Source organism: Oreochromis niloticus, linkage group LG18 (assembly GCF_001858045.2).
Source record: "Oreochromis niloticus isolate F11D_XX linkage group LG18, O_niloticus_UMD_NMBU, whole genome shotgun sequence".
NCBI lineage: Eukaryota > Metazoa > Chordata > Actinopteri > Cichliformes > Cichlidae > Oreochromis > Oreochromis niloticus.
In genome coordinates, this window is record NC_031982.2 from 16,829,073 (window position 1) to 16,846,505 (window position 17,433).

At 39.2% G+C, this 17,433-nt stretch overlaps 2 protein-coding genes across 4 annotated transcripts; both read right to left on the reverse strand.

The window, feature by feature from the left end:
- Positions 1–361: 361 nt before the first annotated feature.
- Positions 362–7,238, reverse strand: kdsr (3-ketodihydrosphingosine reductase). Of its 2 annotated transcripts, none has more exons than XM_003438129.5 (10): positions 6,706–7,238; positions 5,970–6,059; positions 5,646–5,702; positions 5,354–5,419; positions 5,185–5,280; positions 4,215–4,406; positions 3,663–3,746; positions 3,440–3,523; positions 3,224–3,325; positions 362–3,125 (listed from the first exon to the last, which is right to left on the reverse strand). In XM_003438129.5, the coding sequence occupies exons 1-10, from the start codon at positions 6,892–6,894 to the stop codon at positions 3,006–3,008; spliced, it is 1,080 nt and encodes a 359-aa protein (XP_003438177.1). In that variant the 5' UTR covers positions 6,895–7,238; the 3' UTR covers positions 362–3,005. The 2 variants fall into 2 exon arrangements, with proteins under 2 accessions (XP_003438177.1, XP_005476394.1); XM_005476337.4 differs by lacking the exon at positions 6,706–7,238 and adding an exon at positions 6,296–6,678.
- Positions 7,239–7,450: 212 nt separating this feature from the next.
- On the reverse strand, positions 7,451–17,125 carry vps4b (vacuolar protein sorting 4 homolog B). Of its 2 annotated transcripts, XM_005476342.4 has the most exons (13): positions 16,938–17,125; positions 14,151–14,262; positions 13,770–13,870; positions 11,856–11,967; positions 11,400–11,547; positions 11,243–11,301; positions 10,936–11,055; positions 10,641–10,797; positions 10,341–10,489; positions 9,584–9,665; positions 9,280–9,499; positions 9,059–9,199; positions 7,451–8,957 (listed from the first exon to the last, which is right to left on the reverse strand). In XM_005476342.4, exons 1-13 carry the CDS (start codon positions 16,956–16,958, stop codon positions 8,856–8,858), a joined length of 1,524 nt encoding a protein of 507 aa, XP_005476399.1. In that variant the 5' UTR covers positions 16,959–17,125; the 3' UTR covers positions 7,451–8,855. The 2 variants fall into 2 exon arrangements, with proteins under 2 accessions (XP_005476399.1, XP_005476400.1); XM_005476343.4 differs by lacking the exons at positions 13,770–13,870; positions 14,151–14,262; positions 16,938–17,125 and adding an exon at positions 12,861–13,428.
- Between the last annotated feature and the right edge of the window lie 308 nt (positions 17,126–17,433).

Here is a 17,433-nt window from a genome sequence, read left to right on the forward strand (position 1 = left end):
TGATGCACCACTCTACATTTTCCCTGTCTTCTTTAAACTTTTCTCATCTTTTTTAAAGCATCTCCCCTATTTGTCATCTACTTATTCTCCAACAGGTCTAACGAAGCATCTAAAGTCCTGCACTCTGCAAACCCGAGAGCTGCTGCTGCTTCGGGAAGTTCCCTTATGAAAAAATTAAATGTCATCCTCTATCAAACAGAATACTTAACGTCCTCAGTCCTCCACAAACCCTGCACTGTCAAAACTTATGAACCTCGATCATACTGAGATTAATTTAATTCCCCCCCCCTCTTAAGGCAAGTTCAGTCTAAGAGGTCTGGAGCAATTTAAGAAGAGACAAGGACACCCAGGAGTAAAAGGATTTAGGTTTTCTTCACAGGTATTTATTTAGTTTATCATGTAAGAAAATAAGACAAAGAAATGTTCCACTCCTCACATTTTCTTTCAATGGCACACAAGGTGAAGGTGTTAAGCTTTTTTGGCAGAAAGAGTATAAAGCAAAGAAAACAGAAAAAAAGCGTGAAACCAAAGAGTGCAGTATGACATGTTCAAGACTTTTAAATCCATTGAGCATCCGACAATGACACCATTAAACGAGGGAAACTAGCGTGACTCTTACAGAACTTAAATCTTTACTGTATGTTTAAACATATTGTTAGCAGAGGCTTGATTTGCATAGCTTAAAGTTGTGTTAGTGAAAACAAAACTGCTTTTACATGAGCTACATGTTCTATCCATCAATGTGTTGCTACCTCAAGGTAAAAAAAAAAAAAAAAAAGAAAAACCTTCTTAAAGCAATAAATGTACATTTATGGAAAGCTCTGAAGTGCGGGACAGTACGCCTTTAACCAATATCAAATGAGAACATCATCAAACATGAGTCATCCATTCTCACTTTCATGTCTTGGATTTCAGTAAGGCTTCTTTTGTCATAGAAACACTAGAAATTGACCAAACACACACAAACACACAAAACCCCCCAAACAGTTGGCATTTCACACCAAATAAGTCACAAAAAAAAAAAAAAAAAAAAAAAAAAAAATCACCCGGTAAACCAATCATCCACTAATGTATGAAGTCACATTGTTCTGCGGACGGGTCCACTCTCATAGCGTTCGCTTCATCAGTAGTCACGTCTTAAGGCTGTAGAATGGGCCACATGCTGCTATCCAGCTTTTATTAAGTAACACTAAGATCAAAAGAGCAGCGACATCAAAATAAACCACAAAGAAATGTGCTGCGATCTCAAGAAATTGTCTTAACACATTTTGGCATTCAAATATTGGTGTATTTAAAAAATAATGTTCCTACGTTCTGATTCGTATCGCTTTGCTATAAAGTACATTCTCTCCGACTGGACCAAAGGAAGACTTGCAAGAGTCAACATTGTATTTTCTTCTTCCTTTTGCATCCAAAACAATAAGAAAGTCAGATGGTAACTAAGAGTTGACACAAATCAGAAGGGAATCGATATTTTGTAATCTAGAGAGTTTTGAAGTCCCAGCAGTGCACGACAGCGTCAGTGCATGTAAAAAACAAAACAACACAACAACAAAAAAAGAGCATCGTAGAGATGAGGGATAACACTTCCACTCTTGTTCCTCCAAAAGTTTGGCCATTATATAAGATGACTCACCAGCGCCCTCACTAGACGTACAGAGACATGACTCGATCCAGCGAGTCGCGCCCATCTCTGAGTTACACCAACCTGACAGATTATGCATCTTCACTGGGGGTGGCTGAGAATGTGCACTGACACACAAAACTGCAAGTAAAAAATGATACGCTTCATGCTTCCTTTAGCAACTTATTAGTGTTTTTTGTTTGTTTTTTTTAAATTAAACTGACAAGTGCACGAGTGAAACTTAAAATTATGTGCTGGTTTATTTGTTTGTGTATCCCCTCCCACCCTAATCTTACGACTTCATGGCTTCAACCCATAGTACCTGCTTTACTTTCTTCATTTAGCTGGAATGACGAGGAAAACGTTTTTGCTGTCTTTATTCCCGAGACAAAAACTTTGAATGGCTTTACTCTTTCCGGAGGTGGTCGGCTCAGTCACAGCAAACACACTTTCACATCACACGGTTTTCAGCGACAACGCTGCATGTAAAGTTTTGGAATATTATCACTATTATTAATAATAATGATAATATGTGGAGATTATTTTATGCATTATAGATTTAAAAAAATTAAAGACAAACATAACAAGCTCTCTCCTGCCCTTTGATATCACTGAAGAGTACTGTCGTATAATGTATGACCTCAGTTCACGCACAAACACAAACAAAAATATCCTGCAGCATAAACAAAACACTGTGGGTCACGACCGCTTTTAAACACAGAGGTTATTCAGTCAAAGAAAAAAAAAAAAAAAAAAAAAAAGAGAGAGAGAAAAAAGGGAAGGATCTTTGCCTGCAAAGACCTGAAGTATGTAAAAGGTGGGAAAGAAAGGGCTTATATAGTGAAAACTGTAAAAACTCTCTAAAAGATGGAAATCTCTGATACATGCGGCACAATATGATGAAAAAGAGAGTAACAACTATTCTGTTTTCGCTATAGCCTCTGGTGGGGAAAAAAAAAAAAAAATTCAGGCCATATTTGGCACAACCGGTTAGACGGGCTGTTGCTTTTCTTCTCTGTGGGAACAAAAAAAAAAAAAAAAAAAAACCCAGGCTGTGGGATTTTTAGTCACCCCTCTTTCCTCTAAAGTAAGGCTGCTTCCACAAAAAGAAGCAGGTGGACACATTAAACTGAAGTCACCAGGGGAGAAAAAAATACATCTAAATGGCTATCAAGTCTGTGGAGTAGACACGTAAACATCTGCCACTTTCTTCCATTCCATCTGCTAAAGTTGACATCAGAAATGCTGACATGGCCTTTTATTTTTCAAACCCCACCCCCACCTATGGTTGTGCACTTGTACAGCTGGAGGAAGGGACTGGCTGGGAGGGCAGTGGGTAAAGGGTTGGGGGCATCGGGGTGTGGTGAAGGTAAGGCTGCAGTTACTCCCTCTTATTGGCCGCTTTTGACTGCTCCCTTTGAATCATACAGCGGCGCACGATGCTGTCAAAGCTCCCCAGGTAAAAAAGTGCGATGGTCCGAAACAATCCCATGGTGACAATCTGTGCGGGAATTTCAAAATAAAAAGGTTAGGCTTAAAATTGCAGATCTGCTGAGGAACGCTGCCTCCTGCAATTTCATATCATGTACAGGGCTGTACCTGCTGGAGACCCTCTGTGATGGAGGTGACGGGTGACATTCCACAGGTGAGCGCTGATAGCATGTAACCATCTGGACCGACAGAGCTGTTGAAGTTCCCCTGCTGTGAGATGAAAGAAAAACAAGCAGATACATTTGCCAAAGGAAAAAACAAACAAAATACAGAGCACACATCTTATTTTTAAACTGGGCACTGAATGTGATTCGAGCTTCTTACCACTGCATCCCTGACAATGATTTTGGCCACTTGGTCTGGTTGACAAACTCCAGAGGTTTCAGAGATTAATTTGGTCTCCAGAGGCTGGGAGAGGAAAGCGGATAAAGAGGGAGAGAGGGAGAGAGGGGTGGGGGTACGACCACAAGCATTTAAGCAGCAATAAAATTTACATAAAAAAAACAGGAAGTAAGAAAAGGACGTATTTCTCTGTACTGTTGCATACTTTTGTCTTGTTCTCTTCAGCCAGTCCTGGAGTGTCAGTGTCAGGGGGGTATGCCACAGTCACGTAGATATTGTAGGGTTTTATCTGCAGAAGGAAAACAAAGCAATAACTGCCTTAGCAATTCCACTACTGAGACCATGACAACTAACTACATACGTTAACATTTCAACAGCTCTTTGACAATAAAAGTTCGCCTGAATGCTACCTATACGTAGAAAAAGTATAATCATTACAGCACTGACGCTAGTGAAATGTCCTTTATCATCATCTTCACTCAAGCTGCAAACACACTGCAAGAGATATGCTTGTTGCATATGATGGCTGGGTGCTTGTGGACACTCCAGGCTCTGGCTGTTTAGGTGAACCTCTAATGCATTTATTCCCAGATCAAATGTCATTCTCCTTGGTAGTCGCTTCAGTTGAAGGAAATTGAGAAAAGTTTATCTTCAGTCCTGCCTACTTCTGGTCGTGGAATGTCGTTCGTATTCTATGCTAAGGAATGCTAAGAATTGCTTCAAGCATGTATGTAGGCCATTTTTGCAAAACACATACCTCCATCTGCAGTGACTCTGCAAGGCCTCGCAGGGCAAACTTAGATGGGGAGTAGGCAGTGTAACCAAACAGACCAATCTGGCCCGCCTGGGAGGAAACGAACATGATGCGGCCCATTCTTCGCTCCTTCATGGTGGTTATGACGGCTCGTGTTGGGTAAACGCTGCCCAGGTAGTTCACTTCCATCAATTTCTAGAAACGAAGGCTACATTAATACATACTATAACCAGAGTGTCCATGGTACATTACATTATTGTAGGCAGCTTCAGTCACTTTAAAACCTGAGCAGTTCACAGTGTCTTGATTCACAGCAGGCCATAAATTTAGCCACTTCTTCAAAAATTCTGACGATTTCTTACCAAGTCACAAATCAAACCTTTTCTAACAAGAACTTAATGTATGACGCTCATTTCAAAAGACCCCATTCCTGCTTTGGGGCACATTTATTATGTCGACAGCCAATAATTTTAAGTAATTTTAAAGAAATGAATGCTCTCGATCAAACCTATTAAATTCTCTGCAGGTTTTTCCATTCATATAAGAAAAAAATTGTGAAGCTTCCCAAAGAATATAATGGCCTTCCACCTCAGGTTATAAAAATCTATTTAATCATTTATTTATGGAGGATTTAATTTGCTCATTCATAAAATACATTTATGATTAGCAAATGCCCAGAAGTAATGGAAAAATACACTGACCAGTCCAAATGTGTTTCACCTAACCAAAGGCCCATTTTAATCTAGGAAAAACCATTCTCATGTGTGATTAAATTTGGAAAAAACAAACAAACAAAAAAAACAACAACAAAAAACCCCAACACCCCCTGCAACACAGCTTTATTATTCTGATCTTTCACCCTGTTGCAATTATCAGCAATGAATAATTGTATACTTATAAACAGTTTTTAGCACCACTATGAGAAGCTTAAAGTCCTTGGAACTTAAAGAATTTCATGACCGCAGGTACTTACTTTAAAACGATCTACCTCCACTTCCTCAAACTTCCCAGAAACTGAAGTTCCAGCGCAGTTCACAAGCATATCAACAGGACCTAGCTTTTCTTGAGCCTGCACGACAGGAAAAAGTCACTGCTGTACTTCTTAATTATTAAAGCTATGTTCCATTAGAGGGTAACACTACCTGTTTTATCACGTTTTCCACTTGACTGTAATCACTGGAAACATCAACTGAGATGCAGAGCACCACCTAAATAAGGAAACCAAGATCTTAATAATGCAAAATGCAATCACTTTTCACAACCTACATATGCAACGTTTTTAATGATTTATCTTCACTTTAATCATTTCTCTAAGCCTACACATCTGGAAAATGTGTGCAGGAAAGATTGTGAAAGATTATGCACGTAGAAGATGCTTTTAATGAGTTCTTTAACAAGAGGCATCTTTTACTGAACTACATACTGAACCCATACCTGCTTGTCATTGATGGCAAATTTCTCCACTTCCTTCTTTGCCTGAAGCAACTTCTCCTACAGGAAAAATAAAATGCATGTTTACTGTTATACACACAAAAGCTTGCAAATATCATTATGAATGTCATGAACTCCACAACTAAATGAAAACATGTAATAATGCTTCTATGCGGGTCAACTCACGTGCACTTTTGCACGTGAGTGACATGGAACAAGTTCACCTTTAGAGTTTGACTGTGTTTAACATCAGAGGCGCTCTGACAACAAACAGCCTGTTGATGAGGTTACACACGAAGGTAGGATCTGCTGAATGTTTGTGCTTACCTCGTCTCGCGCCACCAAAGTGATGAACGCTCCTTGCTTGTAGCACTCAATAGCAATGCATTTCCCAATCCCACTGGAGCCTCCTGTCACCTAAATCAAAGGTCAATCATAGGGGAAATGATAATACAACTCAGACTGGGGCACCGGTTAACATGGAAATGTTAATTACGTTTCTCAAAAGGTAATGCAGCTTTAATAAAGTTAATGGTTTAAAAAGTCATTTTTGCTACTGTTTTAGCATTAGTGTATAATAAAATTATCCTAACCCCACAATGCTGTCTCTGAGAGTTTACTAGGTACATCAAGGTAAAGCAAACAATATTTACCTTTAGTGGCCTGCCTGCGAAGTTTATCATTAACCAAGCTGAATTACCTAAAGTTGGTGGTTACTGTACTGGTTTTATTTCAGTGGATTATACTTTATCTAAGTATAAAACAGGTTGTGAAGTAAGATTGACGCATTAATTAAAGCAATATTCCTTAGCTCATATGTGGGCGTGTCACGACAGACACCTGACTTTCGCAATAAACTCAGCTACTATTGAAAAAAAAAAAAACGATGAAAAGGAAAAAAAAAAGTTACGACTTCTTGTAGTCCCGTAGGCCAAGTGCGAATACGCCACCTAACGTAAATATAAAGCTATGGCTAACCTTAAACTCAGCTAGGCCAACTTAAACCTGCAGGTATGAGTAGCCGTTAGCGACCGTTACCAGCCAGCTAAACCGTAATACTTACCACGACGTGGGCCCCGTTCAATTTTAGAGGCTTGGGACTAATGAGGGGCGATATCATATATAACAGCAACACAAAAGCAACGATGAAGGCAGCGACAACAAGCAGCATGATGAACGGAAGAAGGAGCCACCAGGTATTGATAAAAAGCCAATCTGTTATCGCTGAGCTGAACCCTTCTTCAGAGGACATGGGTGAAATCTGGCAATCGTTAGCTTGTTTGCTAACTAGCAGGCCAGCTTCTGGGGGTCCGATAAGAGAGCTACGAGGTAGGCGGCGGTGCTGAAAGAGGGGGGCGGCGAAACGCAAACCCCGGAGGAGGAGTTTTTTTCCCCCAGAGCTCGGTAGTAGGTCACAGACGTGTAACAACCAGGTTAAAGTGCAGCGGTGAACCTCAGCTCCCCCGTGACAAAGCGCAGTCTACATGAACCAAAACAAATCGAAGTGTTAGCGGACGCCGAACTGTGCTACGTGGTACTTGTAGTTCTAAAGCATGCAGTTGCTCTCTGGAACCTGCAACGTTGGCTCATCGGGCTTGAACAGCAATTCCCATAATGCAACTCACCACCACTTTTATTCGTAGTTTCCGCTTGAGCAATAGCTACGCACCCAAATGAACTTGCAGTTTTTTTGACACATTCATCAGGTAGGCTGACACTGTGACTTTTTTTAAAAAACTACATTTCTACCTTAAATTACTGGCAACAACACAGTTGATCCATTACAGGAAAAAAGTAAACAGATTCTCTTTGTTGCTTTACCTTTTATTTACACTGTCGAAATGAAAAACAGAAAATCATATGCACTGATAACCTCTTCACAAAGAAAAGGCTTGAGAGTTGGCTATATATATATTTATACATTTACAGTAAAATGAAGATATTCCGCATCAAAAACCAGTTTGCACTTCTGAAGGGAAACAGACTAAGGTTGTATATAGTCTCTAAAAGAACTTACACGAAATGTACAAGTAATATACATTTCTTAGTTGTAGTGACAATTCACTTGATACATTAGCAGTAGGACTAAGAAATTTAGAAATAAACCAATAGAAATGACCATTCAGTTGGAACAAAAAAGGCCCTTGCAACTTTTGTAGAAGGCACACGGTGCACACTACCACTTATGGCTATTTAAAGTTCATGGTTGGAAATGCATTCTATGTTGTCAAGTACACAAGATTTCTCCGTTTGAGCCATCAGTATGAGACTTCAACATTTCACGTGGCTTATTAGCTGTGAGGTGCTAAAGCTGTCATAATATAAGGCTGTTTTTCGGTTCCTGTTACAGATAATTAGTGAATCCTGTGGACAGAAATAAAAAATATGTACAACAGGTATTAAAAAAAAAAAAAAACCTAAACAAACAAACAAAAAAAACAAGCTGTGAGACAAAGCAATTCAAAGCTACCAAGTTCTTGAGAAATGAAAGTAATGCTGGTCTGGCACCACTACTGATCCACCCTAAAAGCCATGTTTATTTCAAATGAATAAACATAATCATCATTTATGTTGAAAGTGGATAAACAATCCAAAACTGTCACAGAGGCTAATGAAGTGCTCGTTCTGAGTATCTTTTTCTCTAAATTGTATCCACCACTGGGAGCCAATGACACCAACAATGCCACAAAATATTCTTTGAACTCATATATATGTTCCTCAAAGTACCACATAGCCTATAAAATGCTTGTTTCTTATTTAAAAAATAGAGACTAAGTCCTTTTCTTCTGAGGTGTACAAGAGAAAGACTTTCCTTAAAATAAATGATTTTGTTTTCAAGTCTTACTTAGAATAACTGCAGTTAGTTTCTCTAATTTGCATGACTATTTTGCTCATCGAAAACTTTAATGAACAAGTTAAATTATCTTCCAGAGTTGTGTTGATTCTTTAGTCAAGTCAGATGTAGGTGGGAAATCTTTAATCTTCTTTGGAAAATAGTGAATAACAAATAAAACAGAGTCTTGCACCCTTAGTGTGGTTATAAGACTGGCAAAACATATAGTAATCTCACCCAGTTGACTAACCCTCGCGGTCATGTGAATGGTTAGGATGAGAAAGAAAGATTGGTGGAGGGGGAAAGGGACAAGAACAGTAAAGACACACAATTACAATTCCTTTGCTTTGGTTTGGCTTGGTTTGGCTCAATCACCCAACCTAGCCTTCCTGTCCAAAGTCCTCTGTGAATTTTTTCAGTTTCTCCAGGTCTTGTTCATTAACTGTTGGCTTCGTATTGGACAGAGACCTCAACATATCAGCCTGAAAACAGGGTGGGAAAAAGGAAAAGAAAAAATAAAGAAGATTTAAACATGTTCCAATACAGAAATGTGTGGAAAAATTTGGGGTTTTAATATTCCTACCATGGATACCACAGGTTCCAGCAGCTTCTCCCCAGGGACTTCCATCCATGTCATTTCAATTGCGTTAGGATCACCCGGTGAGCAAGGAGTCAGGAGGTCATCTATAGTAACTTTGGGGTCATCTCTTGATGGACCTCGTACCTTATTGAAATTAAATATTTAATTACAACATTCACAACATGCTACAGTTTAGAATTAAACAGACATTTTGAAAGGCATACCCGTTTGAAGTGGGTTGCTGACTGGACCTTTCGAACAGGCTGCATTAGAGCGTCTCTGACAATAATGCTGATATCTGCTCCTGAGTATCCGTCCGTCTTCTTGCCCAGAGTGTTAAAGTCAGTTTCATTGAGACTGTTGGGGGTGGAGCCCAGATGGAGCTTGAACATGAAGGCGCGGGCGTGCTCTTCAGGCAGTGGGATATAGATCCTCTTCTCAAATCTGTGATGGTTTTATTTGACCTCAGTGAGCGCACACAGGCAAATGACAGCTGAACAGCAACTATAAATGACTAATAATGATTACCTCCTTCTGATGGCTGAGTCTAGAGTCCACGGAATGTTTGTTGCACCAAGAACCAGGATGCCTTCGTTGTCATTTCCAACTCCTGTACAAAAACACAATCAGTGCAAATTAAATATGAGCTTCTCTAACTGTCAAACACCTCCTACTAAAAATCTGCAATCACATAAGATTTCTATTAAAGGTCAGCCAAAGAGCAAAGAAGTGGATGCTTAGATACTTCATAGGTTAGAGACATATCAGCTGTGCAGCTGGATCAAACCAGCTGGAGTTTAAGTCCAGATTCAAAGCAGATTATGAAAAATTTGTACTGAATGACTTCTAAATTAGACCAGATTGAATTACACTGTTCATATTTCTGTGAACACGATTTATGCAGCCATCCAGGATTAAGTGGGAACTTTAATATTTCTTAGTAATTACTCTTACCTAAAAGGTAACTTAGCTCTATTATTTATTTTAAGCTATAACAGATGGATGTATGAGGTATGATTTTCTTTCATTTTTAAGGTCAGTGTTCAGTAACCTAAATATTTTGAATGCTTTGCCAAAGTACCTGATAGTCATTCACCTGATTATAACAACAATTTACATACATTTGGTTATCCCATCATGGTGTCAGTAAAATTTTAAAATACAGAAAGATACTGAAATAGAAAAGTCACTTTACTGGCACAAATATTTCAACCTGAGTGACTTTTTACTGAAAGAAAACATTCATTTCTCCTAATATTTATACATAATTAGTAATCACCCTTACCTTGCATCTGAACCAGAAACTCTGTCTTAATACGGCGAGCAGCTTCACTCTCATTCTCACTTCTGGACCCGCACAGCGAGTCAATCTCATCAATAAAGATGATAGAAGGTTTATGCTCTCTTGCGAGACTGAAAAGGTTTTTCACCAACCTGGGAAGCAAAAGGAAAGCTTTTAAGGAAATGAAATGGCAGCCAAAACTGGCTGCAGCATAATTTTGTATATTATATTCCAATATTCCACATTATATGATAGAAAGTAAAATCATATGGTTAATTTGTGCTTCTGTGAATTGCTGCTCACTTTTCACTTTCTCCTAGCCACTTTGAGACGAGGTCCGATGAGGAGATTGAGAAGAAGGTTGAGTTGTTTGCCTCTGTGGCGACTGCTTTAGCCAGGTAAGACTTTCCAGTACCTGGAGGGCCGAAGAGCAAGATCCCCCTCCATGGAGTTCGCTTTCCTGTCAGTCAAGCAAAAAGGTAATTTCATCTAAATTAGTATGACCACAACACCACTTACTACACTCTGACACACAAATATTTCTTCTATCATTTAAGAACCACGCAGTGAAGTGGGTTTCTTATTCACAAAGATTTACCTGTGAAAAGGTGGGGGAATTTGATTGGAAGTATAACGGCTTCTTTCAGCGCCTCCTTGGCTCCTTCTAAACCAGCAACATCATTCCATTTAACATTTGGTTTCTCCATAACAATTGCACCTGGGAAAAGATAAACAGTACATTACTGATAAGCCTTATATTTAAACTAATAAACATGCAAAAATATACATACTATACAGAGTGGTTTAACATACAAGCATGCAACACCAGAAGGTTGAAGCCATCAGGTTTCAGTGGTCTTTATATTGATTTATATTAATATAAAGATTTAAGAAATGTTACAAACCTGAGAGTTGATTTTGGAACTTCTTTTTCTCTGGATCATCACCCTCGTCACTTTCATTTCTGGAGACAAAAGCATATTTTATCTTGATTTTCCAATCATATGACATTAACAGCATCACATGAGCTGATTTGCTCTACTGCCCCGCCCATTAACACACCCTTTGTCATCAGATTGCGACTCTTTGACAGGCTTAGCAGGGGCCTTATCTTTCTTCTTGAGATACTCTTTCAGCTTTTCTGCTCTGTCCAAGTATTCTGCACATTTTGCCCGGATGCTCTGTTTTGCTTTGTCACCCTGGGCTTCATCTGTCAGAAATCAGCACACACACACACACACACACACACATATTACAAAACAAAACAAAAACAAATTGACAAAAATTATTCAACAACTTTTTGCTTTAAAACGAAACCCTTCTTTTAGTACTTTTAAAATTAAACAACTATTATCATTATTCTTACTATCAAAGTGTACAAAACGGCCCACGTTTTTTTAAGTCACATGAAGTCATCTGTCATCTGACCCACAAAAACATACAGGTATCAATCACTATTATCAAACTATGATTTCTGTGATTATCACACATGTGCCATTGTGCTGTCTCATGCCTCACATTTCACCACATGAAGGAAGTACTGAACAGCAGCCTGGTATAGGCGTAAAGCCTCCTCGTAGTTCTGGGCTTTATCCTCCTGAGCCGCCTTGCTGGCAAGATCGATGGCTTTCTAAAATAACAAAGGACAATGTTAGTTCAGTTGAAACTCATGGCTGTTCAAAAGAATAAAGATCAAACAACCTACAAGTCATGTCTTTGGATTATGAGACACATATCTATAATCAAAATAAACATCAAGACAAGAAAGGGATAAGTGCCAGCACATAAAGTTGGAACTTTAACTGAGTGAGGAAATAATAATGATATTAAAACAATCTACTTATTGTCCCTAAAGCTCACGTTACTAAATATACACAGTGGTCGTAATCTACTGTAAAGCTTCACCTGTGCAGTGAGGTGACGCCGCGCGCGCACACACAAATACACAGTCAAAGCTTTCTTTCACTTCCTTTTAGTGAGTTTATCTATAAAGAGCAACTTCAGCAGAATTTACACCTTCAGAGAACAACCCAGAATACCCCATTTTGCTCTTTAATATCTTTGATATCTTTTCTGAAGCCATTTAAAAGTAGCTAGCAACGTTAAGCTGATTAGGTATCCTGTAGTCCAGTTGTTAGCAACTCACTAATATTATGAGGCTTCCGGCACAAATTCAGCTGAAAAAAACAACACAGAAACGAAATAAAACCCCCAAACTGAATCTTTATAATTCACATGGGCCATAGTATCAGGTTTGAGTGGTCAGTATATTACTTACTACAAAACTGACGTCTTGTAGGATAAGCTAGCCAAGTATGCTAATTAGCAGCTAATGTTACTAATGTTGTGTTTTTTAACACCGATGGAAACGTTGAAACCAAGCGCAAACCTTAAAAACTAGCCCCGAAGTGTTTTTTACTAGCACCTAGTACACGGTAGCCAATTTATTTCAAAGTTTAAAGAACTTTTATGGCGTGTTTTAGCTATTTTTTAGCCTCCTCTGGGGTTGGTCCCCCAACTTACCTGTAAATTGTTGTTGGCAGCCATAACGGCGGATCACTTGACCAGTAATCAAAGCGAACGTAACACCACGCGAGTAAACTATTTTTTAAACACTCTACTTAAGAAATCAGCCACACGCGTAGACTGTAAACACGAAAACGAGGTTTCAAGCTGACTTCTTTTCGTGTTTTCGTATCTCTGAACGCTCCCTTCTCAGAGCCGAGGAGGATACTTCCGCATTGAAAAGTCGATACTCGCGTGCACGAAATGTAATGACGTCAAGACGTAGCCTCGATACAGTCATCGTAAACACAGGTCATAGATGCAGTTCAGTAACTGCCACCATTCAGTGCTGCCTTTTTTCTAAAACAAAAAACTGCGCATGTCCTAACTATTTCAGCCTCGTAATTCTCTCCGTTATGGTCACTCCCAATTAAAATCTTAACATCTTCAGCTCAGCCTCCTGCCTTTTTATCAATGACAACACATCCAAACATACATCATAGCAGTTTACATTTCTCTGTTACTGTTATTGCTAACCTTGTCTTACAAATCACTCTAATCTCCACCCTCTTCACCCTGCCTGCACTCTCTTCTTCACCTCTCTTGAGCACTGTTAGTTGCTTTGAATGGCTGACCCAAGGTATTTGACTCCTTCTGACTTAACTTCCTCCACTCCTTGTATTTTAAGACTTTAAAGTGAAGACTGGGTATGGATGAACTTTTTCACATTTCTATACATTTTGTGTTGCTGTCATGTGGTGTGTGTGTGGTTTGTCCTCTTTATGTTATGATTATGTTTTTTACAACAAATAAATGTCACTTGAAGTTTTGAAGTGATAGGCAGGACTCTCACACTGCCCCACCCCACTAATTTTTTCATGATCCATTTGTAAAGGGAATATTTTGTGCTGTCATTTCTGTAATGACCTCTTTATTCACTAGGTACTCCTGTAGTTCTTCCGCTCTGTCCAAGTACTGTTTACATTTATCTCTTATCTTCTGGTTGCCATCTTTACCTTGAGGTTCACCTGAAAGAAGAAAACAACAATGAAACTGGTTTCAGCAAACATCTCATGTCACAACTAGGAACGTACAGCTATAAATAAGACAACTGAAAAAATGTGTCGGCCTAAAACTATGTAGCTGTTTATGTTTCAGCCAAATTCAGCCAACAGCTGAGTGTATTCCTTCACTGATGTCCAATGGGGTGCAGCCGCCTTCAGAGTGAAGGGACAGCGTATACTGTAATATTTCAGATAACATTAGGGTGATATTAGCTGCGTGATATTAGCCACAATGGTGACGCACGTTTCAGAATGTGGAGAAAGTACTTGACAGCATGTTGGTAAGAGCGGATGGCCTCCTCATAGTTTCCAGCCTCGTCCTCCTCTGAGGCCTTCTGTGCTACGGCAATAGCTTTCTGAAACGACAGGACATGGATCAATAGTTCAGACCTTTTGTTTCTATTAAATCCACCAGTATAGTTCATTTATGAACCTTAAACTTAGGTCATAACACCAAAGTGTTCTATGAAGTATCCTGATGTTTCACTATCTGAAGTCAGAAACATGGATTATGAAAGAACACTAACAATAATAAAAACATTGAGGCTTTGAGCTAGTGCATAAACTGGGCAGTTTCAAAGCTGATTAAATGTAAAGGAAAATATAATTAAATTCTGATAATTTTACATGTGAAAATCCAAAAAAGTTCATGGCTTTTAAAGATGACCCAACTGTATTTACCCATCTTATAATAAATTTGGTAATCAATATGCACACATTCTCTTCTGACTAACTGAGAAACTGTAATTTGTCAGTGTGTTCTCTTAACCTGTGCTGGGTATTAACCATTTATGAAGTAATGAACCATCAGGTTCACACTGCAGATAGACACCCTGAGAGCTCCCTTCATAACCTCGGCCTGAATTTTCTATTAGAATGAACTTCCATGCATTATTATCATTCTGTAGCTGGAAATGTTTCTTGAATTTATAGAAGTGTTTTCAATTTTGTGTTGCCTGTTCAAAACTTCCAGTGAAAATCAGTCAATACGGTTGCTGTTATCTGACAATCTCTAAAAGAAATCTCATAAATAAAATGTGACTGTACTGTCTTTCATCTGTGTGAACAGACTGAACATTACAATGTAAAACTATGTGGAATATTAGCAGAGGCTAATGTGCACCATCCACCTCTAGCTACCCATTCATGTATTATGAAAAACAATATACACTCAACGGACACGTTATTAAGTTCACCTTGCTAGTAAAGTACCTCCTTTTGCCTCCATATCTGTTCTTATTCTTCATGGCACGGATTCAACAAGGTGCTGGAAACATTCCTCTGAGACTTTGGTTCATAATAACGGGATTGTGTCACACAGTTACTGCAGATTTGTCAGCTGCACATCTATGATTCAAATTGCCCATTCCACCATACCCTAAAGGTGCACTACTGGATTAAGGTCTGGTGACTGTGCAGGCCATTTAAGTACAGAGAAGTCATTGTCATGTTCAAGAAACCAGTTTGAAACGATCTGAGCTTTGTGACAAAGTGCATTATTCTCTGGACATAAAGGCATCGACATGGTCAGCAGCAATGCTGGTGCTTAAACGATGCTCAGTTGATGCAAAGCGTTGTAGAAAAATATCACACACCATTATATCACCATTACCAGCCAGAACTGTTGATACAAGGAAGAACAGATACATGCTTTCATTTTATTTATACCAAATTCTGACCGTACCACCTGAATGGCGGAGGATACGGATACAGACTGGGAAACATTTTTCCAATCTTCTTTTGTCCAGTTATGGTGAACACATGAGAATTAGTCTCAGTTTTCCTGTTCTTAGCTGACAGGGGTAGAACCTGGTGTTGTCTTCTGCTGGTGTAACCCATTTGCTTCAAGGTTGGACATGTGTTGTGTGTTCAGAGAGGCTCTTCTGCGTACCTTGGCTGTAACAAGTGCTTATTTGGGTTACTGTTGCTGTCCTATCTATGAAAAGCAGTCTGGCCATCAACAAGGTGTTTCCAGTGTGGGAAATCCCACTAAATACTCTGACCAACGAGTCTGCCTCCAACATCTACGCTATGTTCAGAGTTGCGTAAATCACATTTCTTCCTCATTCTGATGCCCAGTTTGAACGCTGCTGTGTCAAAAAGTGATATCAGATGCTTTTATGTGTTATGCATTTTCTTGTATTGTTAAATAGATTGCAGTCAACAAGATTTGTCAGGTGGTTATATATAAAATAAAGAAATGACCTGTTTTGTAAGTATCTTTATGAGTCTGCTTAATTGTATCATATATTTTAAAATAGCAGTGACTAAAAGAGTCTTTACAGAACCATTATATTTGTTGTCAGCTCTGCTGCCCTCTTAGGCAGCTCACTCTTAAACATGACTTTTTAGTGTCAGTGAGACTATTTATAAAGGATATATAAAAGCCACTTTGCCAATAAACTGATTGCAGCTTCTACCTCTTGACAGAAATGTTGGTTGTGGCTCAGAATGACTTCACGAGAGACAGATTTGACATTTGTTCCACAGATTATAAACCAACACGTCATTTACGACCGTTTTAATACGGGCTATCATTTTGTTTTGCACAACACTGCCTCTAAATGCACTGGGTTGCTGCCGTGTGACTGGCTGATACGAGCAGTTGAGCAGATTTATCTAATGAAGTGGCCGGTGAGGGTATTTACTGCCTTCATCAGATTTACCAAACAGGAGAAAAATACATTATTAAAAGTAGTTAGTTCACTTATTATAATTAGCCACACTCCCTGACTAAAACACTTCGTTACTTCTTTCATGAACTGCATCTGAATCTGCGGCGCTCATGTCAACCCTACTTTGGGGGCAGTGATGCAGTTAGCTCTGGAAGTGACCTAACGAGGCACACAAATAGAGAACTTAGAAAACAAAGCACGGATCTAAAAGTATCAACAAAGTCAACCGTGTCAAAACGAAACCTGCAAAACTGCAAACATGAAACACTCTGTGATTTCCCTCCAGTATGAGAAGAAGTTGCAAACACGTAAGAAACACGAAGTTTTCCAGCCTTAAAGTGATTTTTTTAACCTACCTGCAGATTTGTTGGCTCCATGAGGAGTCCCGTAAGAATTAAAGAAGCACAGCAGATTCAACACCCGAAACTCTGTTTCGTTTACTCGTTTACTCGGCAATGCCAGAAGTTCCTGTTTGCTTATCACCGCCTTAGCATTGTGACACACGCGTCCAACAAAGTAGCCTTGCCTGTCAGCCAGTCAGAAGGAATGGGAACAATGCGGGACAACCCTCCCTGAGTCACTGTACTTAATTGTTGTTGTGCTGGTCGTGTTACTGAATCACCGAATCATTGTCCAGCAGCATGAAAAGGCTGGTTCGGAATTTTATTATCTGCTTTCCCTGAAAATAATTTAGGCGTGGCCTCACACATAAAAGGAAAGTCAGATAAAGAGATGCAACTCGGTTGCAGTAGTTAAAAAAGACATAAATCTGGACGTTCGCATGTGCGAATACGCACTAAAATCCCCTTCTCTGATGCGACATGTGATATATACTCCACTAGAGGTCGCCCC